This window comes from Emys orbicularis, chromosome 2 (assembly GCF_028017835.1).
Source record: "Emys orbicularis isolate rEmyOrb1 chromosome 2, rEmyOrb1.hap1, whole genome shotgun sequence".
In the NCBI taxonomy this organism is placed as follows: Eukaryota; Metazoa; Chordata; order Testudines; family Emydidae; genus Emys; species Emys orbicularis.
Genome location: NC_088684.1, coordinates 140,824,614 through 140,852,573, shown reverse-complemented (window position 1 = coordinate 140,852,573; position 27,960 = coordinate 140,824,614). Strand labels below are relative to the sequence as shown.

Genomic DNA, 27,960 nt, shown 5'->3' with positions numbered 1-27,960 from the left:
CTTGGGAGTCAGAACTCATAGCTTCTGGTCTCAGCTCTTGGAAGAAGTGTGATCTGGTGTTTATAACTGAGAGTGGGATTAAAAACACATGGGTTCTATTCCTGATTCTGTGACCTTGGGCAAATCACTTACTCATCCTATGCTGCAGCTTCCTCACCTGTAAAACAGATGCCTAACTTACATACTAACAATAAGCCAGGACATGACACACTTCACTGAGTCATGGCTCTGATCTACTCCTTTTGGCATATGTGATTGGTCTAGGAAAACAAACCCGTGTCACATGTTAATACTTAATTGACTATGCAGTGAAATGGCCTAGTAGACCCTATTGGAGAGATGTGTTGGAGAGACCTGGGCTCAGAATAAGCAGAGGAAAACCAGAGAATATGATATGTAATTTCAATAATGTGAACACTGAAGTATAATGCTTAGGCAATACCAAAAACGTGGCTTCAAGTATCTGGGTTCCAGATTCCAGGAAAATGGGGAAGTGGAAAATGAGATTAGAGCTACGATAACAAATGCCTGGCTCACACGGCGAGAGATAAGTGGTATATCATGTGACAGGAAGATATCAGTACGATTAAAAGGGAAAGTCTATTCAATGGTGGCACATCTAGTTTTAATGTATAGTGCTGAGCGTGGGGCAACAAGAAGACACAGGTGCAAATGGTCTGCTCCACAGAACTGTGAATGTTGAGATGCGTGGCTGGTGTAAGCAAGAAAGACCATGTGAGATATGCTCCAAGTAACACCCTTAAACAAAAACATCAAGGGAATCCAGGCTCAGATGGTTTGGTCATGCAGTCCTAGACAACTATGTGGGTAAGAGAGTCCAACAGATCAAGACTGAAGAAGAAAAAAAGACTGAAAGGTTGAGCCAAGAAGAAATGGTGAGAAGTCATAAAGGAAGACATGTTAGCATATGGTGTGAAAGAGGATGTGGCACTGAAATAGCCTCTTAGAGTGGACCCCATTTGATGGGATGAATGCAAGGAAGAAGAAAAGTGAAACAGACTAATTCTTCCACCTTTATACCTTACTGATTTCAATCGGACCACTTGAGGAGGAAGGTATTACTCAATGTAAGTGTGGCAGAATCTGCCCCTAAATCTTCTATACTATTAGCAAATAGGTAGTGCTTTCAGAATCTTTTAATTGGATCCATGCACTTCAGATAAAGGCTACTGCTAACTGCTACATTCCCCGAGGTAGCACTAATAAGGTGTCCCCACAATTTAAAATGTACTCTGGTGTGCCGGCAATATTTAATGGGCTTTACGTTTCCTTGTGAACCTGCTGGAAACTGACTTTATGGCAAGTGAATAATGGCTGAAAACTAGTAGTGTGTGATTAACACCGAAACAAATTGCTCTACGGTCCCTAGAAAGATATTTCACCCTGATTAAATCACAGATTATTAGTCACCTGGGAGGTCACCTTTCAGCAGAAAAGATACACAGATATGCGTGTGGTTGGGGTGGAGGGCAGCTTTGAGGCAGGAACTCTTTGCACTTGGTAAGTTCCTATCCTACTCCCCGTGAGAGTTTTGCCATTGCTTGCTTGCCTGCCTCTATTGATAAGTTTTGTGTCCTCTCAGGACCATAGTGTCTAAGTGCTATGGTGGGAGATGGAGTTTTGCTCTGCATTTATAGTTAAATTGGAATAGGGCAGAATATATGTGGATATATATTGTATATATGGGCAACTATGGCACCCTCTGTGGGTAGTCTTACATAATCAGGCACAAAGCCAGGTGGAGTTTTTCTAGCCACTCAAGAAGTACAGTTATTGCTCTGAACTACACCACCTGCGCTGTCTTTATTGCTGCTATGAAACTGCATTTATATATATGGAATTTGTAATGCATATTAAAAAAAAATTGGAAAGCAGGCCCAGGCAATTACTGGGGATTACAGATGTGTGTCGTCACTGACCGCCAATGAGAAAAGTCCAGTTCTGTTCAATACTGCTTCTGTTATATGGCCAAAAATCCCATACCCTGATATGATGTAAGTGGCCTAACTCGATTTGCATGGGTTTACCAGATGCCCGGTGTGAAAAGAAGCCTGTAAATGGATGCAGAGCAAATATGTCACCATTAACCACCTAACAATCTGACCAGCTCAACCCAGGCCTTTTCCTTAAAGTTGGGTTCTGGGGTGCTTGTGAACCCTAGCGCTAAACAGGTCCCCTGAGCTTTCCTGCCAAGGGATACATGAGCCACTGGTGAAACAGCTGGTCCTGCTCAGGTGCATGCAGAGTCAATGGGAGCTACTACCCATTTGCCTTACTTGACTCATGTGAACACGATCCTTGCGGTTTGTTGTCTTTGGCTTTCAGGACAATTGATCCGATTCTTTTCCTGTCTCAGCTTCATAGCGTCATTTACAAGATTTGAGGTTATTTTACGCCACAGGTTCCATCCTAACCCTACAATCAGAAACAACTGATTCTTTGTGTGTAATACAAAAGTTCCCGACACAGATGGTCCCTAACCAAAATCCTGGAGGCCAAATGCTCCATGAACTCTGTGGAAGGGGCTTAGAAAGTTTAGAATCTGCATCCACAATTTTCAGTTCTTTTCTCGTGTGTATTTCTGGAAATTTACTACAGTCCCACAGGACCCAATGACCTCACTTTCCCTTCATGATAATGTAGAAAAGTTCCTCCTTTCCCCAGCTGATGTGTCATACAGTGGCCCTATCCGGGGTGAAATCCTGGCCTCACTGAAGTCAATGAGAGTTTTGCCATTGCCTTTAGTGGAGCTAGGATGTCTGTCCTAACATTTGCCTTGTGACATGTCTGATCTGAGGTCATGTTCTGTCATGTCTGAGGTGCTGCAAATCATTTGTAGTATCTTCCCTAACAATAGAGGAAGGGTATCCAGTAGTTAGGGCTGTAACCTAGGACCTGAGTTCATTCTCCTGCTCTGCCACAGACTTCCTGTGTAATCCCAAGCAACTGAGTGCCTCAGTTCTCTGTCTGTAAAATAGGGCCTTGTATACACTAAAGGGAAAAGTCGATCTAAGCTACGCAATTCGAGTTACGTGAATAGTTACATAAACCTTCACAGAATAGTGTAACTCAAATCGATGTAGCTTAGATCTATTTACCGCGGGATCCACACTACGCGACATCAACGGGAGACACTCTCCCGTCGACTCCCCTTAATCTTCTTGATCACGTGGTGTATAGGAGACAACGGGAGAGCAATCGGCAGTCGATTTAGCGGGTCTTCACTAGACCCACTAAATCGACCACCGATGCATTGATCGCCGCAGCATCGATCCTTCAGTAAGTGTAGACAAGCCCTAGGAATGCCCTACCTCACAGAGTGTGGTGGGGATACATGTATTAAAGATTCTGAGGCACTCAGATACTATGGTAAGGGGGGGGGAAATAAATAGTCGTTATAGATGTGTAAGGGGACTGTTGCCCCCTTACTAACATTCAGTGGGGGTGTTTTGGTTGGCTAGCTCCCAGCACTAAAAGGGGAAGGGTCGATGGCAAATCAGGAGCCTGAGACTGACAGTCCCCAGGAACAATGGGGAGAGGCCAATGCTCCAGATCAGCCTGATTGACAGGCTAATCAGAGGGTCAGGAGGCCAGGGAGGTCCCGTCCTCCGTGTGAGTTGGAATTGCCTGGGTCAGACAGAGTGGGGCCGAGCTAAGGAGAAAGCAGGGGCCCAAGCTGAGCTGGAGAGCAGAACCGTGCCAGATCCAGAGGGGCCAGAGCTGCAGCCCCAAAGCCAGAGCACAGCCAGGACAGAGAGGGGCCTGAGCTAAGTTGCTGGGAGCAGAGCTGCAGCCCCAAAGCCAGAGTTACAGAAGCAGCCTGCAGAGCAGACCTGCCCTGGGAGGAGAGCTGCAGCAACCAGAGCCAGAGAGGCCAGAGAAGCAGCCCAGGGAGCTGGAGGCAGAGCAGCAGCAGCAGCCGCGCTGAGGCAGAGTGGAGCTGGAGCTGGGGCTGGAGCAGTCCGGAGCTGGGTGCGGTGAGCAGCTGGGGAGAGTGAGGGGGACCCTGGCAGTGGGCCCAGCGCAGGGAAATACCTCAGCCAAGAGGCCTTGCAGGCCAGACTTGGAGGGGGATCGTAACCCTGACAGGGCGGGGGCGACGCTGGGAAGAAGGGTCCTGCCACCTAGAGCCTGAGAGCGTGTGGCCACCGCCAGAGCAAGTGTCCAACCCACAGCGTCTCTGCAGCACAGCCAGGGCCTGAGAAGGAGGCCCGGGACCTACAAGGAACAGACTGTGAACTGCCCTGACGTTCCAGAGACACTGCTTGTGATATTCCCTGCCTCAGAGCAGGGTGATGTGTTTCCTTTAACCTTTTCCATTTTTCCTTATTCTTTTTTAAAAGTAATTGTTAATTAAACAACTTGTATTTGCTTTAAATTGTATAAAATGATCAGTGGGTCAGGGAGGTGCCCAGTGCAGAGAGAGTACCCCGGAGTGGGGACACCCTAGCCCCTGTCCTAGGTGACCACAGCAGGGTTGGGGGTCAAGCCCCCCAGGAATCCTGGGCCCAGCCTTGTCGGGGTTTACGAGGACTCTGCCAGACAGGAGAGTGGAAGGGGAGTCCTCAAGGGCAGGGAGGCCTCTGGGTAAAGGAAGTGGGAGCGAGGACTCGGATCCTTTCGCTAGCCCACTTCACCGGGGTAGTGCAGAAGCCAGGAAAGTTCCCCACAATAGCGGGACCATTCCCCCGCTTACATAATTGGCGTCACGAACAGGATCCTATCCACAGGGTCCATCCCATTGGTTTTCTGGTTAAGTTCTAGTAGCACGGTCCGGGCCTGGTTGAGCACCCTACCATGGCTGGAATTGAAGAACTACGAACCCAGTTTGCTGAACTTCAGCGCAGATTATCAGACCAAGCTGAGGCATTACAGCAAGCTAGAACAGAACAGAGAGAAGCCTTATCACTGGCTAAGGCAGTGATAGACCAACAGGCAGCAGAAGCTAAGAAACCCCCTACTATTTATGTCCCACGGGAACGGAAGGTCACAGAGTTTGGTGGCTTCCCGACTAGACCAGGAGACATTACAGTAGAGGAGTGGGTCAAGTCTGTGAAGGCGGCTCTGCGTGTGCTAAGAGTACCTGAAGAAGATCATGTGGACTTCATAGAGGAGCACCTCAAGGGCCAGGCCAAGGCCACAGTAAAGTTCATGGCAGTGGCAGACAAGAAAGATGTGGAAAAGGTATTTGAATTCCTCCTAAAAGTGTATGGAGACAAGGTACCTATTGGAACCCGACTAAAGGAGTTTTTTGAGAAAAAGCAGGAGCCTGGTGAAACTGTCCGGGCATACGCATATGACCTCCAGGAGAGAATGAGCAAAGTGGAGCGGCGAGACCCTCAGCGAGTTCCAGACCCAGATACGGTTCTGAAAGAGCAGTTGGTGCTGGGGCTCCGTGATGACTCCCTCCGACGTGAAATGAAAAGGAGGTTTAAAGAAGAGCCCAGTAAGAAGTTCCATGAACTCATGCAGGCTGCCATTATGTGGTCAGAAGAAGAGGAAGTTCCTGTGGCAGAGGCGGCCAAGCCTAACCCCCATACACGAAGAGGGGGCCTAGTGAATGCAGCTGCTGGGGAAAAGGCCCTGCCCCAAACAGAGCTAACATTGGAAAGCTTAAGTGAAGCTGTCCAAAAACTGGCGGTCCAACAGGGGGAGATGCTGAAAGTGATGACCGAGTTGATGAAAGAAAAAAATCCCATTAGTATGCCAAAGTATCCAAGGGCACCGGGATCCCGAAGAGCCCCACTGAAGGACGAGCTGGGAAGATACATTTGTTACACTTGTGAAAGGCCAGGACATACTAGCCGAGAATGTCCACTGAGAAGGAGAACAGAGTCCCAGGCACTCGAAACCAATGGGGCACCAGGAGCAAGTGGTCCATCTACAGTAGAAGGCCAAGCAGTGGCAGAAGGATTCCTAGGCCTGTCCTTCGTGGAAAATCCCTCTGCATACAGTGTTGAGAGGAACGTGGGCAGTGCCAGCATATCTAGCGACTTCTGTAAGCGAGCATTTGGAGACTGTCTAACTGCTGAAGTATGTATAGCAGGGGTGAAGACCAGATGTTTGTTAGATACTGGCTCAGAAGTCACCACCATTACTGAGTCGCATTTTCAAAAATATCTGAAGGACAAGGACCTGACCATGCACAGCACACGGTTTGTACGTCTAACAGCTGTTAATGGACTGGCAATCCCAGTGGTGGGGTGCCTTGAAGCAGACATAGAGTATATGGGCCAGACACTGCCAGGAAAATGCATCTTCATCCTGAAAGACAAAGCCTCAAAAGGGAGCCATATAGGAGAAGGAGTTCCAGGGATTCTAGGGATGAACATCATTAGTGAGCTGAAGGAGCTACTCTTACCAGGAAAAGGGACCAGGAAGATGAACTGTCACGAGCACTCTACGAAGAATGCTGTGCTGAGTAAAGTACTGGCTCGAGCGGAGAGGCAGAGTCTTTCTCTGGGCCCCACAAGGCATATGGGAAATGTTAAAGTGGGCAGAAAATGGAAGACCATTATTCCTCCTTGGGGAGGGAAGATCCTTGACGAACACAGCTGTGTACCAGGAAATGAGCTGCAGGTGACGAGGGAGAAGGGAGGACGAGTTACCTTTCTTCAAGAAAGATGTGATGGGAGACTGCCAGTTCCAGTTCAAGCGGCACGCCAAGGGCTGATTCCTGCACATGTGGCTAACATAAGGGCGTTGCCAGAGAAGCATCAAGAAATCTTTTCTAAGGATGAGGTGACCAATTATGATGACCAGGTCAAAGGTCACCATGACAGGCTGAAGACAGCCTGGAAAGTTGCTCTCAGTACAACTAAAGACACAGCCCAAAGTAGGAAAAGGACTTATGATAGCAAGTCCAGTGGGGCTCTCATCAGATCTGGTGACTGTGTACCAGTTCGTAGCCGTAGACGCCGGAGATGTAATAAAATACAGGACAAATGGAAGCCAAATCCCCACACTGTGGTCACCCACAACAATCCCGAACTGCCAGTGTACGCTAACCAGCCTGAACGAGGAGGTCCTGAGAGAGTAGTACATAGGGACCAGTTGAAACATTGCACTCTTAGTCCAGATAGGGACCATAGGAGGCGTAGATCAGTACACCCCGAGGAGGCTGAAACCAATTGGGAAATGGTTCTAGTCCCACAAACCGAATACAGAGGGGGACAGAGTGGGGCAAACCCAAACCCTAACGAGAATGGCCAGATCCTTCAAACTGACCCAGTATTACCTGAGGATAGGGAAATAGAAAATATGGGTAACGAACCACCAGTCTTAAGAAGGTCCCAGAGGGCTAATAAGGGCATACTCCCTGTTAGACTTAAAAATAATTATGTTATTGGTTCTATGTAGTGTTTTAATGAATATTGTTATGTATGGTATTAAGAAGTAGATGTGGAATGTTAAATATGTTAAATGTTCTTTTGATAATTGTTAATGGGTTGTTGATATAAAATGATGTGGGTATATGTTGTTACTATGGGGCCCGGATGTACTGGTGTGAATATTGTGGATGTGGCAGTATTTTAGCAAGGGGGAATGTAAGGGGACTGTTGCCCCCTTACTAACATTCAGTGGGGGTGTTTTGGTTGGCTAGCTCCCAGCACTAAAAGGGGAAGGGTCGATGGCAAATCAGGAGCCTGAGACTGACAGTCCCCAGGAACAATGGGGAGAGGCCAATGCTCCAGATCAGCCTGATTGACAGGCTAATCAGAGGGTCAGGAGGCCAGGGAGGTCCCGTCCTCCGTGTGAGTTGGAATTGCCTGGGTCAGACAGAGTGGGGCCGAGCTAAGGAGAAAGCAGGGGCCCAAGCTGAGCTGGAGAGCAGAACCGTGCCAGATCCAGAGGGGCCAGAGGCGCAGCCACAGAGCCAGAGCACAGCCAGGACAGAGAGGGGCCTGAGCTAAGTTGCTGGGAGCAGAGCTGCAGCCCCAAAGCCAGAGTTACAGAAGCAGCCTGCAGAGCAGACCTGCCCTGGGAGGAGAGCTGCAGCAACCAGAGCCAGAGAGGCCAGAGAAGCAGCCCAGGGAGCTGGAGGCAGAGCAGCAGCAGCAGCCGCGCTGAGGCAGAGTGGAGCTGGAGCTGGGGCTGGAGCAGTCCGGAGCTGGGTGCGGTGAGCAGCTGGGGAGAGTGAGGGGGACCCTGGCAGTGGGCCCAGCGCAGGGAGATACCTCAGCCAAGAGGCCTTGCAGGCCAGACTTGGAGGGGGATCGTAACCCTGACAGGGCGGGGGCGACGCTGGGAAGAAGGGTCCTGCCACCTAGAGCCTGAGAGCGTGTGGCCACCGCCAGAGCAAGTGTCCAACCCACAGCGTCCCTGCAGCACAGCCAGGGCCTGAGAAGGAGGCCCGGGACCTACAAGGAACAGACTGTGAACTGCCCTGATGTTCCAGAGACACTGCTTGTGATATTCCCTGCCTCAGAGCAGGGTGATGTGTTTCCTTTAACCTTTTCCATTTTTCCTTATTCTTTTTTAAAAGTAATTGTTAATTAAACAACTTGTATTTGCTTTAAATTGTATAAAATGATCAGTGGGTCAGGGAGGTGCCCAGTGCAGAGAGAGTACCCCGGAGTGGGGACACCCTAGCTCCTGTCCTAGGTGACCACAGCAGGGTTGGGGGTCAAGCCCCCCAGGAATCCTGGGCCCAGCCTTGTCGGGGTTTACGAGGACTCTGCCAGACAGGAGAGTGGAAGGGGAGTCCTCAAGGGCAGGGAGGCCTCTGGGTAAAGGAAGTGGGAGCGAGGACTCGGATCCTTTCGCTAGCCCACTTCACCGGGGTAGTGCAGAAGCCAGGAAAGTTCCCCACAATAGCGGGACCATTCCCCCGCTTACAGATGCACCCAAAATTTGCTGGGAGTTTGTTCTGAATAAGGACTGCACTATATATTGGCACTATATAAGACATCCCTGAGGAAGAGCTGCTCATAATTTTTCATTCAAACCATCACTGCCAAAATTGCCTTTTTCCAAAGGAAAATTTTCATTTCTTTTGAAATTATCCATTTTTTTTTGCTATAAAAATGTTTCATTTTTGGAAAAACAGAAAAATTGTCAGTGTCTGATTTTTCATCAAAAAATCCAGAACTTTTTTGGATTTTTCTTTCTTTAAATGAACTTTTTTTTTTAAATTTCTTTCCAAAAATTTGTCACTGAAAATACTTCCTGTCTTCTGACCAGCTCCACCCTGACAATTTACTCCCAGCCTTTAGTCTATTTGGAAAGTTGCTGCAGAACTACTTACTCCACGTGAAGGAAAGTTTGACTAGACTATTCCATTGGCTGGTTTTCGCCTTCTTCACTTTAAAAAAGAAATCCCTTTATACTTTTCAGTTCATTATATGGACCTGCTCCTCTTCCCAGCGTTTACAGGCATCATTCCTTTCCCTAAGCTCTGCTGAGAAATGTAAAAACCTTCCCAGACTAAGAAATTTTCCTAGTAATTCACGACACTGGAAATTTCACAGTTAAATGCATAGATGGGGCAGTTTCATGCTTCAGTTAAAGTCGCACCTAAGTTAGCTGCTGTAATAATTTTGGTGCTGTAAAACCCCCCCACAGTGGCTGGCATTTATACAATGACTCAGAGGTGGAAACTGCAGGTTTGGGGTGGGAGGGAAAAGGAGTGGGAATATATGAGCCTGCAACCAGACTGAGAATATGTCTTCACTGCAACCAGAAGCGTGATTGCAGCATGTGCAGACATACGCAGACTCACTAGATTAAAGCTAGCTTGGGTATGTCTATATGGGCTGCAATCACAACTCTGGATTGCAGTGTAGACATACCCTGAGGGGGACATGAATAGGATAGTACCACCTTAGAGAAGACACAAGCCCATCAGATCCTCCCATAGTGGCTGTGTCTATGTATCTCCACTCACCTGATGACCCCAAAGCTCTCTACAGACTTTGCACCCTCCTTTACACACTCTGTGGACCACTCCTGTCTCACTGAGAAAAATTCCACATGGGGTAGGCTGTGTTAATGTAACCCACGGGGAAGTGTGCGTTACAGGTCACCCAGTGTGCCTGATCCACGGAGGATATGATTCTGGTACAGGGATCTGTAATGCACACTTATCAGTCGGTGACATCACATTCTGGCCAAGCTCAGTCCCATTGGCAGAGGTTTCATGGGAGTGGTACTGACGGGAGGTTGATGTAGAGAGACAGGCTGTCCTTGTGATTAAGGCATTGGATTGGGACTTAGCAGAGTGGGCTTCAATTTCCCGTTCTGCCACAGACTTCCTGTGTGAGCATGGGTAAAACTCCTAGGAAAGGGAGAAACTACTTGTAAACTGGGGATGATGATGACTGCTTGTCTTATCTGTCTTCTCTCTTCAGATTGCAAGGCCTTCATGGGGGCCAGTGCTTTCTCTGACTATAGGAGGTTTGTTAAGGCATTTACATGGGAACATTTTCCCACTGGGTGCACAGAAGAAGGGACCGATTTCACAAAAGAAATCACTGTTGATATAAAAAATGTCAGCATGCTTGCGGAGACTTGGCTGGTATGGGGTGGGTAAATCCAAAGAGGAGAAGGAATCTGTCCCAACTACCAAAAGCCATCGATTCTTGTATCCCTTTCTGATTTCCTTCTGCCTCTGCCATGGTGGTAGGTACCTCAGAAATAATCATAGCTATTAATTATGAATTATTATTATTAGTAGTAGTATTGGAGTAGTGCCTAGGAGACCCCATTGTGCAAACACATAACAAATAGTCCCTGCCCCCCCAAAAGTGAACCTCTAAGGGTAGTGCTTTTCATCTGTAGATCTCATAAAGCTTTAAAAAGGAAGGGATGTGTCATTATCCCCAATTTACTGATGGGGAAACAGTGATCCAGAGAGAGAAAACAACTTGCCTAGGGCCACACAAGGACAGAGCGTGACTGAAAGCAAAGTCTTCTGTCTCACTGCCTAGTGCTCTATCCAACAGGACACACTAGCTCCTTAAGCACATAAGATAGATGGATGGATTAGAGCCTGCTCACATAGATGGTTGTCCTGCTGTCTTCTGCTGTACTTCCCTAATGACACTATGGCCTGATTCCCATCCCATTGAGCTCAGTGCAAAGACTCACATTGACCTCAGTGGGCTTTGTACCAGGGCCTATTGGAACAAATTAAACCCTGGGGTAAGCTGCCACAACTCCACTGAAGCCAGCTGTTTACAGCAGCTGTAAAATTTGGCTTTAACATCATGATTAGGTTCATAAGAGGTATATCTGAAATACAGCATAGTGCAAAGTTATGGTCCCCATCCTGAAATAGCTCCTAGAGTGGGAACCAGTCCCTAAATCCCCTTACATGGCCTATATTTGAAATCTAGGTTCAGTTGGCCAAACCCTGCTTGGGGGCTAGAATACAAGGTGGGGCTTGGAGATGACACAGAGGCAGTGTGTGAAGAGTGCATTAGACTGATGGGTAGGGATTTAATTTATATTGACTTCAGCGGGCTTTGAGTCAAGCCCTTAATCTCCTATAAACATAACCGTTCTGCTTTCTCCAGTCTTCTTTTCTCTTATAGGTTAGCTCCTAAATTCCCTTATGCACAAGTTCACCGAAGCCACAGAGATCAACTGCCCTCCTCCATTGGCAATTTGCAACTTTTGTGCTGAAGATTTGATGTTACATGGGTGCATCTGCTTTGAATGCATCCCCTAAATATTTTTCACCAAGCTATTAGAAGCTGAGCACTTACTGAATGATATCTTTTTTTTTCTTTTTTCTTTTTTTTGTCAAGAATTGATCTAAGATTCTATTCATATTTCTTTGGACAGACTGACCTGTCATGCTGCACAGAGGCACTTTCACTGAGTTATTATAGTAAAGAGAGCTGGCAGTTTCTCGAGGAGACAATATTAAATGCATTACTGCTGTGACAGACCCAGACCAGTGGGGTACAGGAGTCTGGTAGAGGGCAAATATACTGGTCACTGGATGAGTAGTTTTCTGTTCCCTGAGTGACCAGAGAAGGGGCTGCACTAGAGTAATCAGGAACCTGCTAGAACCAGTTAAGGCAGGCAGGCTAATTAGGACACCTGGAGCCAATTAAGAAGAAGCTGCTAGAATCAATTAAGGAAGGCTAATCAGGGCACCTGGGTTTTAAAAGGAGCTCACTTCAGTTTGTGGTGCATGTGTGAGGAGCTGGGAGCAAGAGGCTCAAGGAGCTGAGAGTGAGAGGGTGTGCTGCTGGAGGACTGAGGAGCACAAGCGTTAACAGACACCAGGAGGAAGGTCCTGTGGTGAGAATAAGGAAGGTGTTTGGAGGAGGCCATGGGGAAGTAGCCCAGGGAGTTGTAGCTGTCATGCAGCGGTTACAGGAGGCACTAGAGACAGCTGCAGTCCACAGGGCCCTGGGCTGGAACCCGGAGTAGAGGGCGGGCCCGGGTTCCCCCCAAACCTCCCAATTGACCTGGACTGTGGGTTCTTCCAGAGGGGAAGGTCTCTGGGCTGTTCCCCAACCCACATGGTGAATCTCTGAGGCAAGAAAATATGCTAATAAGCGCAGGACCCACCAAGATAGAGGAGGAACTTTGTCACACTGCCAACTATTCCGATGCATAGGAAAGATAGAAAGAACAGTAAGAGGCCAATGTGACTCTATCAGGAGCTCTTTAATAACCTGTAAATCAAAAAGGAATCCAACAAAAAATGGAAATATGGACAAATGGCTAAGGAGGAGTACAAAAGAATAGCAAAAGCATGTAGGGACAAAATCAGAAAGGCTAAGGCACAAAATGAGTTACAACTAGCAAGGACATGAAAGGCAATAAGAAGAGGCTTTTAAAATACATTAGGAGCAAGAGAAAGACACAGGAAAGTGTAGGTCTACTACTTAGTAGGGAAGGAGAACTAATAACAAATGAGATGAAGGTAGAGGTGTTTAATGCCTGTTTCACTTCTGTCTTCACTAAAAAGGTTAATAGCAACCAGATATTCAACACAATTAATATTAGCAACAAGGGGGAAGGAACGTAAGCCAAACTAGGGAAAGAACAGGATAAAGAATAGTTAGATAAATTAGATGTATTCAAGCTGGCAAGGGCTGATGAAATTCATGCTAGGGTATGTAAGGAACTAGCTGAAGCAATCTCAAAACTGTTCGAGAACTCATGGAGGACAGGTGAGGTCCCAGAAACATGGAGAAGGGCAAACATACCACCTATCTTTAAAAAGGGGAACAAAGAGGCCCCAGGGAATAATAGACCAGTCAGCCTAACTTTGATACTTGGAAAGATTCTGAAACAAATGATGAAACAATCAATTTGTGAGCACCTAGAGGATAACAGGTTTATAAGTAATAGTCAGCATGAATTTGTCAAGAACACATTATGCCAGACCAACCTATTTTCCTTCTTTGACAGGATTACTGGCCTATAGTGGGTAGGCAGGAAGTGGTATACATTATACATCTTGATTTTAGTAAGGCTTTTGACATACTCCCACATGATATTCTCCTAAACAAACTAGGGAAATGTGGTCTAGATGAAATTACTACAAGGTGGGTGAACAGCTGGTTGAAAGACTGTATTCTAAGGGTCATTAGCAATGGTTCGCTGTCAAACTGGGAGGGCATATCTAGTGGGGTCCTGCAGGGGTCAGTCCTGGGGCTGGTACTAGCCAATATTTTCATTAATGACTTCAGCAATGGAGTGGAGAATAATAAAAATTGTGGATGACACCAAGCTGGGTAGGGGTGCACCTTTGGAGGACAGAATTCGATTTCAAAAGGACCGTGATGAATTGGAGAATAGGTCTGAAATTAACAGGGTGAAATTCAGTAAAGACAAGTACAAAGTACTACTCTGAAGAAGATAAAATCAAATGCACAACTCCAAAATGGGGAATAACTGGTTAGGTGGTAGTACTACTGAAAAGGATCTGGGGTTTATAGTGGATCAGAGACTGAATATGAATCAACAATGTGATGCACTTGCAAAAAAGTCTAATATTCTGGGGTGTATTAACAGGAGTATAGTGTGAAGACAAAGGAGGTAATTGTCCCATTCCACTCAGCCCCAGTGAAGCCTCAGTTGGAGTACTGTGTCCAGTTCTGGGCACCACACTTTAGGAAAGATATAGACAAATTGGAGAGTCCAGAGGAGAGCAAGAAAAATGATCAAAGGTTTAGAAACCCTGACCTATGAGGAAAGGTTAAAATAATGGGCATGTTTAGTCTTGAGACAAGTAGATTGAATGGGGACTTGATAACAATCTTCAAATATGTAAAGGGTTGTTATAAAAAGACGAGGATCAATTGTTCTCCAAGTCCACTGAAGGTAGGACAAACAGTAATGGGCTCACTCTGCAGCAAGGGAGATTTAGGTTAGATATTAGAAAAAAATGTGCTAACTGTAAGGGTAGTTATCTCTGGAACACGCTTCCAAGGGAGGTTATGGAATTCCCATCATGGAGGTTTTTAAGAACAAGTTGAACAAACACCTGTCAGGGATAGTCTAGGACAGGGGTCGAGCCGATTTTGAGTGGCACGCAGCTCCCTGACACGGTCCCGGCCCCCAGCCCCACTCAGCCCCCCCCCCCCCCCCGCCCACCGCTCTTCCCTGCGGGGGCAGGAGGCAGAAGCTTGGTTCTGCGGCAGCCAAGCTTCCCCCCTCCCCTGCTTCTTCCCCCAGCGTGGTGCTTTCCTGCCCCTCCTCCTCTCCTTCCCTGCGCCAATCAGCTGATGGCCCTAGCGAAGGGGGGGGAAGAGCGGCAGCGTGCACACAGCTCTGTAGAGGAGGCAGAGAGAGGTAGGGACGGAGCCTGGGGGAAGAGGGTGAAACAGGGCATATCCCTTCCAGCCCCCTGCCCTGAGCCGCTCAGGGCAGGGGGCTGGGAGCACTCCCATGAGCCGAGCACCCCAGCCCTCTGCCCTGCACCCCCCCACACACACTCCCCAGCCCTCTGCCCTGAACTCCCCCACCCCAACTCACACCTAGCCTTCTGCCCTGAACCCCCCACACCCCCAGCCCTCTGCCCTGAACCCCCCACACCCCAACACACACACAGCCTTCTGCCCTGCACCCCCAGCCCTCTGCCCTGAACCCCCCACACACCAACACACACCCAGCCCTCTGCCCTGACCCCTGAAACACCGCCCCCCCAGGTCTGGGGTCCTGGCCACAGGCCCTACTCAGCCCGCTGCCGGCTTAGGTGAACAGAACCCCAGGCTGGCAGCGAGTTGAGCAGGCTGGTGGCATAAGATCAGCATTTAAATTTAATTTTAAATGATGCTGCTTAAACATTTTGAAAACCTTGTTTACTTTACATACAATAGTTTAGTTATATAATATAGACGTATAGAAAGAGACCTTCTAAAAACGTTAAAATGTATTACCAGCACGCGAAACCTTAAATTAAAGTGAATAAATGAAGATTCGGCACACCACTTCTGAAAGGTTGCCTACCCCTGGTCTAGGAATATTTGGTCCTGCCTCAGTGCAGGGGGCTGGACTTGATGTCATCTTGAGGTCCCTCCCAGCCTTACATTCCTATTATATAATTCTATGATTCCTCTGTAGCATAAGCATCTTAGGCATCGGTATCACAGGCCTGGTCTACACTGCGGGGGGTGTCGATGTAAGATACGCAACTTCAGCTACGGGAATACCGTAGCTGAAGTCGATGTATCTTATTCCGACTTACCTCCCGTCCTCACGGCATGGGATCGACGGCCGCGGCTCCCCTGTCGACTCCGCTACCGCCGCTCACTCCGGTGGAGTTCTGGAGTCGACGGGGAGCGCGTTTGGGGATCAATATATCGCGTCTCGGAGACGTGATATATCGATCCCCGATAAATCGATCGCTACCCACCGATACGGCGGGTAGTCTGGACATACCCTAAGGTAGCTGTGCTGAGCCCATTGCCTATTATGCAGACCAATATTGTCTCATTGTGTCCTTGTGCCCTTCATCTGTCTGTTGTCTCTTGTCTTCTAAGCTCTCTGGGGAGCTAGGCACCTAAATGTCCTTAAAAATCTGTCCCTAAGTGATTTGACCAAAGTCAGACAAAGAGTCAGTCTCAGAGCTGAGAGCAGAATGGACGTCCCCAGATTCCCAGTCTAGTTCCCTAACCAGTAGATCATGCTGCTGCCACATGATAACAGTCTATATACGTTAACTGGACATGTTAGATCTGTCATCATAGTAGCTAAGATGAACATGAAAAGGGCTATCAATCCCCAGGCTTCATGGCCTCAGATGGTCACCAGCGGGGTCAAGCAAAAAGCTCCTTCCCCTCCCCATTTTGCATAATTGTGGGAATTTAGGCCCTGATTCAGCAAAACATGTGAGCATGTGCTTAAGTCCCTTTGAATTCAATAAGATGAGCACATACCTAAAGTTCAGCATGTGTTCAAGTGCTTTGCAGAATCAGGGCCTAACCAGGAATGGCCCACTGTTAGACGGACGATGGATCTATTCCAGTGTGGCAAATCTTATTCCCCAGGTTGTATGAAACATTCACAGTGAAACCATGCAAAGTTGAGGTTTTGGCCTTTCATTGTAACTTAAAGACATAACCTTAATTGGGGGTGGGGAGGATTTGGGGCATATTTCATTGTAAAAACACACTTGAGATTTTGTCAAAGAAATTTTTCACAATATTTCAGAGCCCCATCCTCCTCAGCTAATTAAACACAGTTTGTACCATAGACATTTCATTAATATCTAACAAGATACTAGTCCAAGTGATTTCATTGGAGAATTTGCAAAGAGTGTTTATCTAAAAAACTCTTCTCCCTGTACATTTTGGGTAAGAGTTGTGGCCTCTTTATTTATACATAATTTTGCATGGTCTTGTTATGCTTTTTCCTCCACCTACATGCACAAGTAATGCAAAAGCAATGCAAATTAAAAATATAAACATAATTTGTTCCCAGCTTTAGACTTTATAGGCCTTGTTTGAGCTTCAGACACATTTTTACAATTGACTTCTAAATTCCTGAAAAACATGGAAACACAACTGGCAACTTTCAAGTGCCACTAGTGGGCACCACTATAATTACTAGGATCCTTTGCACTAATGAGAGCTCTCGTCCAGAATGATAAAAGGGCCCAACGTGTTTTGTTTTTTTTTAAAATCCCATCTGATGATGTTTTGACTATAAAAATAACCTCATTAATGCAGACAAAAATGCAAACCTAGTCTCTCTAGAATGCAAGAAGACCACAGGAATCCCACGTTATCCTGACTTCCTCGCCTTATTAGAAACAGCTGTGTCTGTTGGTAACCTCAGACCATTTCCAGGTTTGACGCTGAGGAAAGAATTTCACAACCTCTTTGTGCATCTCAGCTTCTCCGAGTGAATTCAAAACAGGTCTTGCTTGACCCTCTCTTTTCCTTTTGCTTTCCAATGAAAAACACACATCAGAAAGACCCCTGCTATTGTAAACAAGGACTTGCTGCACATTTCGTTCTTGCGGATACAAAGTGGGATGTATGATCTGTCAAGGCAGAGATAAATACTATGGGTTGGATCCTCAACTGATGTCAATTGGCAGAGCCTCAATGGGCCGTTAGACAAAAAGACAGCTTCCAGAAATACTGAGCTCTGATAATCACATGATATTTATGTGTAACCCACACACCTTCTGGGTGTGGTGTTCTGACCCATCTAGTGGCACCCAGACCACTGAGAGAGAGAGGTAAAAATGAGTCTGCTCTACAGCCTGAGCTAAGAGCCAGTTGGCTTTTAGCTCATGTGGTAGAGGCTCATGCACTAAGCTCCAGAGGTCCCAGGTTCGATCCTGCCCGCCGACGATCGGGGTCTGTCGGTGTTACATGTGCACATTGTAATAATGCTGAGTCCTGCCGTAGTTACAGTGCCTTCCATCCCGGAGTCTCGCAGTCCCTTGCTAACAGTAATCACCCTTCACAACCCCATGAGAGGTTAGTATGCTTACCTTCATGGACAGATTAAGGGCCCGCTGCAGAGCCCATCAAGGCCAAGGGGAGTCTTAGGATCCGGCACTAAGGGCTAGATCCACAAAAGGATGGAGGCATCTAAGTGTTACTTAGCTATCTAAGTCTAAGTGTTAGCTCTTCCAAACCCCTGTACAGCTGCTGCCTCGCCCTGTAGGTGCCGAATATTCCTTGGCACCTACCTGTCTGCCAGTGGGCATACGCAAAGCCATCGCGAGGATTCACAAACTAGGTGTTCCCCCACTTATCTTGCCTGCAGGATTCACTCTGATAGGTGTTCTGAGAGCACATCTAACCCATAAAAAGTAAGGAGGAGATGGTGCCCCCCTCCCCTTCAAAATAGCCAGAGCACTCAACTAGGAGGTAGAAGGCCAGGGTCCAAGTTCCTTTTCTGACTCTGGCAAAGGGGGGATTTGAACTTACGTCTCCCACATCCATGGGTATAAGGGTGGCGCCTCCTTCTTTTTTATCAGAAAGGGCTGACCTGGCTCAGTTGCCTAACTCCACGAAAGGGGTCATGCTTCCGAATCCTAAGCAGAGAGAGGCTCCTTCCTCTGGCCCAGAGTCAGGTGCCTAACTCCCTTTGACCTGTGGGGTAAGTGTGGCCTAAAGAGAATGAATAAGATCTCTGGGGTGTGGGAGCTGACAGTGGGAGGAGGCAGCTGGGTTTAGGTTAGACTGATAGTTTGACCGGAGTTAAGATGCTCTGTATATATGTTAACCTGTTGTTAAGTTACTAGCAATGACTGATTATTAAGACTAGTGGATTACTTGGATATAAAACAACACGTGGTACCAGGATTGAAGGATGTGATAAAAAAGAACTGGAAGAAGGAAACTAGTGAAAAATTAGTTTGAATGAAATAAGAGGGATCAATTAAGAGTTCCCACATTTCTAAAAACGTCGAGAAATGCCGCAGAAAACTGGGAAAGGTTTAAAGAAGTGTTTGATTTATTTCTGAGGGCATCAGGATTTACTCATAAGGGAGATGAACAAAAGATTGCCATCTTTCTGAATAATGCAGGTACTGAAGCCATTTCATTATATAATTCATTGGAGCTTAATGTTAGGGAATTCACCACTCAGCATGCGGGCTTCTCAGAATCCCATTCTTAGGTGCTTAACTCTCCCCATGCATTGTATAGGGAGCCTGAGCACCTGATTTGGGGCAGCAGATCCCACTAGGCACCAGGGCGCCTAAACGGTAGGCATTGCAATGCTGAGCCTAAATCCCCTTGGCAGTTCTGACTCACTGCCCCAAAGGATCCCCCATGTATGGTGACCTGATTTCCATACTGACCTCTGCCACTTTGGTTCCAGGAGCACTGACAGGGAGAGACAGGGCAGAACTCAAAGGAGAGCCCAGGCGCTCCTGTCTCCCAGGCCCCACTCCGCTTCCTTCTCATTGTGCATCCACATGTACCCTGGCCATATTTATGTCCCTCTTCTGCCATGCTGCTTACGGTTATCACAGAACCCACTTTAACCAGAAGGCTTTGTTGTTTGTATTACAGCAGCACCAGGAGACCCCAGCCAAGATGAGGGTCCTATTGTGCAAACCCATATCCTAGGCTGGCATTGCACAAGAAGGGTGTGGCTTTTACACTGAGATACCTAACTGGAGAGAGATCTCAATGTAAAATCCTAATTGGGGACAAAGCGTAGGTAGTTTATACCTTGATATAGCTGGTCTAAGGAAACCCCAGGTGGAGGTATAGGGTTGAGCTCAACTAGCTGCATCAAGGTCAATAAAATTACCCCCCTGCCTTGTCTCCACCAGGATTTTATATTGAGATAACCATCACTAGCTAGCTATCCCTATGCACGAGCCACACCTGTTCTGCAGTGAAGAAGACATAGCTCTAGTATGAGACAGTCCCTGCCCCCAAAAACTTATAATCCAAATAGAAAAAAAGGTGGTGGTGGGAGGAAACTGAGGCACAGAGGGATGCTATGACTTGCCCAAGGTCACACAGCAGATCAGTAACAGAAGTAGGCATGGAGCTCAGGTCTCCTAACCAACTGTGTCATCCACTGGACCCCTTACTGGAGTTGACTTCCATACCTATTGCCTACTTGTTCTCTTTCTTCTAACCTATGCCTACTTGTCACAGCCATATGCTGTGAGCTCCTTGGGGCAGGGACCAGTCCTTCCTGAATATCTACCTAGCACACTGCAGGAGTCACCGTAAATACAGTAGAACCTCAGAGTTATGAACATCTCGGGAATGGAGGTTGTTCGTAACTCTGAAATGTCTGTAACTCAGAACAAAACGTTATGGTTGTCTTTCCAAAGTTTACAACTGAACATTGACTTAATACAGCTATGAAACATTACTATGCAGAAGAAAAATGCTGCTTTCCCTTTATTGTTTTAGTAGTTTGTTTAACACAGTACTGTACTGTATTTGCTTTTTGTTTTTGTTTTGTTTCTGCTGCTGCTGCCTGATTCCGTACTTCCGGTACCAAATGAGGTGTGTGGTTGTCTAGTCAGTTCGTAACTACGGTGTTCATAACTCTGAGGTTCTACTGTAAACAGTAATAACTTTGCAATGCAATGCTGAAGCAAGAACCATGAGGCACCCTGCTCATGGACTGGTAGTGCTTAAAGGAACTGATTCCTTCAATGGACTGCTTATATGAAAGTGGTGTCATCCTGGGATCTAGTCCAATTACTTTTCAGCCTCCAAAATAAACAGAGATTCTTTTCAGTTACTTTGCATCTTGCTTTATTTGTTTAGCTTTATACTTTTATGCTGACCGAGTGGGTGTATTAATGTGCCCATGTAGCTACACCAAGGGGTTGGGCATCAACCCTTTTTTGGGAGGGGGAGAAAATGGAGAGAAATAAGGTGCAAATTGCTTTCACAAGGGCCCCCTTGTAGCTCTTAGAAATAACACATGCTCAAGGGTTCCTGTCCGCAAATTTCAAGTGACTCTTTACAAGCTATTCCTTTTGCCTGCGAGGCTCCAAATACTTATCTAAGCCTTTCCTGAGAATACACAGTGCAATGTTTCTCCTGGTAGAGGAAAGACAGGGCTCAGTGGTAATGAATATAAAATGGATCCATTTTGAAGCTACTAGACTCAGAAGAGACCCTGTGGGGCTTTCTAGTTATCTCACTCCCAGACTGACTGACTGAGCCTGCGCTGCCTACGCTCACTACATAGCGTCCGGACCAGAGAGCAATGAAAGAGGCTACTGACTCTATGTCTTGAAGTGGCGCGGCAGATGAAAATATGCAACACTGTTCTGAGAATCAGCCGGTGCAGAGGGGAAAGTGGGCGTGCCATTGCTTTCATTATGGGGTAGCAGGAGATGGCAGACCAATGAGAATAATGAGAGATGGGTCCCGTCTCAGATTTGTATCAGAACTGGAGTTCTTCCCATGTCTGGGAGCGTTTGGATTTGGGGGATCCGCTCAGTTATAAAGATCAGGTCTGGACCCCAGCATCCCCACTGAATGTTCTGCGGGGCGCCCAGCTCTAGGGAGTGTGCGGTTACAGCGGAAGCCGCGGATGAGGACCTCGCGTCTGGTGGAACTCTTGTCGATGGGGTTGTATGTGAACGGTTTCAGTGCACTGCAATGTGGAAATCCCAGGTCTGGTTATAGGGAGCTTCTGCCTGGAGACATGAGGGACAAAGTAACTGCCCTGGACAAGGGGGACACTGTGCTCACGTAGGTGTAGTTTGACTTCCATATTTGGGGAGTAGGGGGCAACTCCAGTCAGTCTAACAGGACTGTGGTTCGGAGGCAAATTCCGCATCTGCCTGAGGCTTGCAGTTTGGATGGGCCTCCCCAAACAAAACCCATGTGTGCTCCCCGACAGCAGCTCAGGTGATTATCTTTGATAGTAGGGTTTTTTTCCTTTAGAGGAGGGTCAGGAGAGAATTTCTAAGCCAGCGGCTGACCTGCCCCATGCAGCAGTAGCGCTAAGCCCTGAGAGTTTGACTGCCTTAAGTTTCCTGCCTTCTGAAGCTAGCAAGGCCCAGCATTTACACACGGCTCCAGCGTATCAGGGCTGCCCTTTCAAACCAGCTGCGGCTCTGCTTTAAAATCACAAGGATCCCCTGGAATCATTGATGCCAGCAGCCTGGGTCTGTTTACTGACCTGCTGGCTGGAGCATTCAAGTACCAGCCCCTTCTGTCAGCACAAAGGACAAAAACAGGATCAAAAACAAATCCGTCATCGAGATCTCTGTGAAATACCCCAGGATTGCAAATCACCAAGCCGTGCCAAAGATTTCATAACCTGGTAAGAACAAAGCTCGTCCTTGCTGCTCCCAGCCACCACTGTACTGGCTGGTCCGAGTGTCTTACTCACAATCACATGCCACAGCCAAAGGTAATTACTTGCCACAGCCCAATTTGCTCATGCCAGGAAGAATCTCTCAACCTTACCGTGCTGGCTAATGTTTAGTGCTGACAAACCCCAAGCAAGAAACACGTGACTGTGAGAATGTGCCTGTGGGTGTCTGTCTGGGGAGGTGTGCGTGTGGGTGAGTGGGTGAATGTGGGGTGTCTGTGTGTGGAATTGTATGTGGGGGGGGTGACTGTGTGGAGAAGTATATGGGAGTGGATGAAGGTGTGGCCATATGGCTCTGTGCACACACATGATGCTGGAACAGTGGCCTCAGCTGAAAAAACAATTGCATGAAAATGCCAAACAGAATGTCAAACAGGATGTACTATCTTCCCTGCCCACTTCTGAAGGGGAGCTATCCATGACCAGGGCCGGCTCTGGCTTTTTTGCCGCCCCAGGCAAAAAAGCCTCCGGCCGCCCCCCCAGCGGGGGGAGGGCGGGGAGGGCAGCCGGAGCCCCGGGGGGAGGGCGGCGAGCCCCGGCGGGGACTCTGCTCTCCCCCCGGCGGCCGGGGGGAGAGCGCAGGGGGGAGTGCGGCGAGCCCGGCCGTGGCCCCGCTCTCCCCGGCGGCCGGAGCGCCGCGCCGCCCCCCTCCAAGTGCCGCCCCAAGCACAAGCTTGGTGGGCTGGTGCCTGAAGCCGGCCCTGTCCATGACGTAAGGACTGTGATTCAAAGGAAGAAACCAGATCAAAGCTCTCCAGCCAGACTCCAGACCACATAACTGTCCTGCCTTCCTGACCATGGGACTCTTGCTGTAGGGTTTGTTTACATCTATGGAAATTTCATGTCATTGTGATGTGATATGTGTTGCAAAGAAAACACACTGTTTGGTTAAGCAGAACTTCTGTGTGCCACTTTGAGCCCTCCCAGGCATCCCCGTGAGGGCTCCTCTGTAGGGCTTCCCCATTTTTCATTTTGAGAAGGGGAATTTTATTTTTTATTTTTGTCTTTAGGGAACATAAACGATTAACACTGACCCTGGGGTGTGTCTGTATTTAGGTATCTGGGAGGCACAGAGAGCTGCAGCCTGGATTTATGGCTGTTTCCACACTGCCACTCCAAACAACTCAGCACTAACCTTCATGCTGGATTTCTTTTCAGCGCTGGGTGCCAATCATACCAAGGCGGGGATGTCTTTTATGAACTAGTGTTTGATGTGTGCTGGCCCACGAAAAGAAGCTAACCTTAAGGTAACCTAGACTATGCTGGGTTTATAACGTCAGCTTCCACTTCCTCCACCGGAAAAATGACCAGAGAACAATAGAGGGAGCTCTGAAGAGATCTCAAAGGGCTTATTTTATTCATTGGCTTTAATTGATTACAAATAATTTTTAATTACATGCTTTTAAAATTTAACTGAACTAGCATCTTACTGTGCTCTCTGAGACCTTCACATACCTGAGTGAATTTAGCCTCACTGGGTGGGGCAGCGATCATCAACTGCACTTTATATATGAGGAAAGCAAAGAGAAGTTAAGGGACTTGCCCAAGGTCACACAGGATGTCTGTGCCAGGTTTTAAGACTCCCAGGTCAGTTCTTTAACCATCCTTCCTCCGAAGGTCAAAACATTACAGTCCTTTACACTGCAAGGGTTTTTGTCTGAGAATCTCACAGCTTCACACCTCTCTTATAGGTAGCAAAGTGTCATGATCCTCCCAATTTTGCTGATGGAGGAAATTGAAGAACAGAGAAGGTAAACAACATGCTCTTGATCACTTACTGAGTCAGTGGCCATAGAGCCCATGGGTATGTCTACACAGCAAAAAAAAAAAAAAAAAAAAAAGACCCATGGTAGCGAGTCTCAGAGCCTGGGTCAACTGACTTGGGTGCAGAGGGCTTGTGCTGCAGGGCTAAAAATAGCAGTATAGACGTTTGGGCTTGGACTGAAATCTGGGCTCTGAAATGCAGCGAGGTGGGAGGGTCTCGGACCCCAGGCTTCAGCCCAAGCCCACATGTTTAGACTGCTATTTGTTAGCCCCAGTCCTGCAAACCCGAGTCAATTACTTTGGGCTCTGAGACTTGCTGCTATGGTTTTTTTTGCTGTGTAGACGTACCCTATGAGTCCTAATTCCGATTGCCTTGTTAGCCACGAGGCTGTACTCAAACTCCCAAAGCAGGAGAATTTATATTGCATTAATTCAATTACACTTTCTCTAAGTGGCAGCATCTACTGTGCTCTCACTTGTTCAACACACGAGTTCTAGGGCTATTTTCCCCTCACTTTAGGTTCAGCCTGCAGCTGAAAAATGTGGCAAAGTTGGATGAACTTCAGGAAATGGCCCCACAGGCTTCACTAAGCATTCGATAAAGCACCAGCGCAGCAATGCCCATAAAATACCCACAGATATGCCATAGGCCCATAACAGGCCTACAGTCCCTGTACCCAGCTCCCATTGGCACAACTGGAAATGCCGCCAAGGAGTGGGCCATATGTACTGCTAGGTAAGACGACGTAGGCTACATCTACACTACAGGGGGGGGTCGATTTAAGATACGCAAATTCAGCTACGCGAATAGCGTAGCTGAATTCGACGTATCGCAGCCGACTTACCCCGCTGTGAGGACGGCGGCAAAATCGACCTCCGCGGCTTCCCGTCGACGGCTCTTACTTCCACCTTCGCTGGTGGAGTAAGAGCGTCGATTCGGGGATCGATTGTCGCGTCCTGACGGGACGCGATAAATCGATCCCCGAGAGGTCGATTTCTACCCGCCAATTCAGGCGGGTAGTGTAGACCAGGCCGTAGATTGTAAGCTCTTTCGGGCAGCGACCGTCTTTTTGTTCTCTATTGCAAGTGAATTAAACTAAACCAAATGAAGGCCACTTTAATTCTGAGAGACAGCATCCACACAGGGGTTTAATGTGATTTAAGTAATCCTCGTTGAATTCACACCTTTAGTTAATTTGGACTGGTTTTTCAGAGTGTCCTTGTCTAGACAAGTTGTTCCACTGCATGGACTTATTGGGATGCAAAACCAGTAAAAGAAAAGCAGGATCAACGCTGTGTATGTGAAGGCGAAAAGTATAACTGGGTTCAAAAAAGAATTAGAGAAATTCACAGAGTTCAATGGAGATAAATTCAATGGCTATTAGCTAACATAGCCAGGGACACAACCACATTCTCTGGGTGTCCCTAAACATCCATCTGCCAGAAACTGGGATTGGGGGACAGGGGACGGATCATTTGGAATTGCCCCATTCTGTTCATTCCCTTTGAAGCATCTGGCACCGGCTATTGTCAGAAACAGGATATTGGGCTACTGTTGGTCTGAGCCAGTGTAGCCATTCCTATGTTCCTATGCACATGGAAGGCTGGACACTGCTCTCAGTTATAATGATGTAGATTGCTACTAACTCCGTTGGCTTCAATGAAGTTACTCTGGATGGAGGGCAGAATCTTTCAACTAGCATAGTTTTAGCTTATCAACGTACAAGATCAATCCATATAAGAAAAAAGCACCACTTGTACTCAGATCTCTAAGGGGAAAGTTCATGCAAATTGTCTGCCATTAGCAATTTGTCGAGTGTGAACTCCTCCCAGAGATGGGCATCAAAATCTAAGCCATTTTTGCAAATTTTACCTTTGAAGGCAGAAAGCCAATGGAAAACTATACAGGGAGCCAAATATTACAGAACTATGGATCAATACCAAAAATATTACATGGTCGTTAGCACTGTTTCTTGTCTAGTTGAGTTTCCTGAAATCTTCTGAATGCTACACACCAATATGAACAAACTGAGCCAAATATGTTCCTGATGTAACACTACTGCACTCAGCTGATTTATGCTAGGGATAAATTTGGCCCTCTGTCTACTAACTGTATACATAATTAGTACAATTCATAGATGACTCAGTTATGCTGATTTAGCTATAAACAGACATATAATTGTGTGGGTGTATGTATACAAACACACGCATATAAAGATACACAACCAAACTACGATAGTGCACTGTTAATGTTGCAAGTTTGCACAATTAAAGTCACAAGAAGTCAGTAAATGCAAAACTTATGGTTTCTACAATTTTATCAGCTTGCCCATATTGCATGTCTTGTATGTACTCTGATATGTATTTTAGAATATCAACTACATATATGAATCTGTGTGTTTTAGCAGAAGAAAAATAGGAATAGAAAACACTTCATACATGAAATGCAACAGTTAACATTGGTATTGGTGCCTCAGCTTGTACCATTTCTCCTTTCACTTTCAAGTAGGACACACAAGTCCATTGATTTTAATGGATTTTACTATCCCGTTCTCTGAAGATGTGTGTAATCATAAGAACACATGAATAGATGCAGACTTATTATCTGTGCTCCTTCCTTCTATTCTATACTATTAATTATTCATGAAGCTGTGAGCCCAGGATCTGCTGTAGACAGAGCAAACATGAGAACAGATATTCCACCCCACTGCATTTCACACCTATCCCCTTCCATTATGGAGAGGTTTTTCATCTGCTAGAAATTAATATTGGAGAACCAACAGCTTTATGAGGTTCCAAATTAAGACACACAAAACCTGGATCTCAACCTCCAATTCCTGAACAGGAAAAACTCCAACTGACTTTAAAATTATGGAGTGAAATCCTGGCCCCATCACAGTCAATGGGAGTTTTGCCATTGACGTCAATGAGGTCAGGATTTCACCCCTGGAGTGTAAGATGGAGAACTAAGTCTTTGAGCAATGAGAAATGCATGTACATTTTTCTTCCGCATCCAAGGCTCTAGATAATTGAAAGTGGCCATAAAATTGTAACAGCAAAACGATATCAGATTGATAGTTTCTGCATAGATGGACAATTGCTATTGCAACGTGATCTATATAACTTAACCGTGTCAACAGGGCTCTGAGCCAAAGGAATCTGAACCCTTATGAATCTCAGTTGCAAACAAAGTTCATGCAAGTGGCTAAGGTTGTTTCTGAGATAGTATGTTGGTATATAACAACAGGGACAGACATCTCCCGGAGACACGACCATTCAGTCCCACCGGAGAAGGGACCTGGAAAGTTTGTGGGTTTGGGTGTTGTTGTTTTTTAAGTACAATAAATGTTATAAAAGGGACAGTACCTGGTCTCCAGGCTGTGGGCGCATCACAGACACACGATCATAGCCTTTCCGCAACAGGACCCAGAGAGCATCCAACTTGCCCTGCAATTACAAGAAATACGGTGAATTATTTTTGATACGCTCAACAAGTGTTTGGTGAATAGCTCAGTTCAGGGGCAGCACAGCTCGGACCTCTATTTTGATTAAACTGAATGCTGTGCTTGTGAAAGGTGCTGGATCATCAATCATGGAGCATGATGTCTTCTCTCAACAGAAGCTCTATCAGCACTTACTGTGGATTCAAAAAATGAAGTTTTCAAAGAGCAATTAGGCACTTGAGTCCTGTTGAAAATCAACAGAAGCTGGGTGACTAACTTCCATTTGTACCTTTGAAAATCTCCCTCAAATCTTACGGGCCACTTAAATACCTGAAAGGGTGTTTAAAGCATGCACAGTTCTAATGCAAACTTCCCCACTCTTCCCCCAGCCTTAACTCTCAGCTGGATGGGGACCATGTTGGGTTGAGGGGTCTCCATTGTCCATTCACTCCCTGGAATCTCTGCTGAGGTTGCTGGTGAAAATGCTATA

The 27,960-nt window shown here is 46.9% G+C and overlaps 1 protein-coding gene across 1 annotated transcript in view; it reads right to left on the bottom strand.

Annotated features, from left to right (window-relative positions):
• Nucleotides 1-27,960, bottom strand: part of ANTXR1 (ANTXR cell adhesion molecule 1) — a 194,154-nt gene that overhangs the window by 30,698 nt on the left and 135,496 nt on the right. The window contains exon 17 of the mRNA XM_065399001.1: nt 27,394-27,474. Coding sequence (XP_065255073.1) covers nt 27,394-27,474 — 81 coding nt within the window. The remainder of the gene's footprint in view (nt 1-27,393; nt 27,475-27,960) is intronic.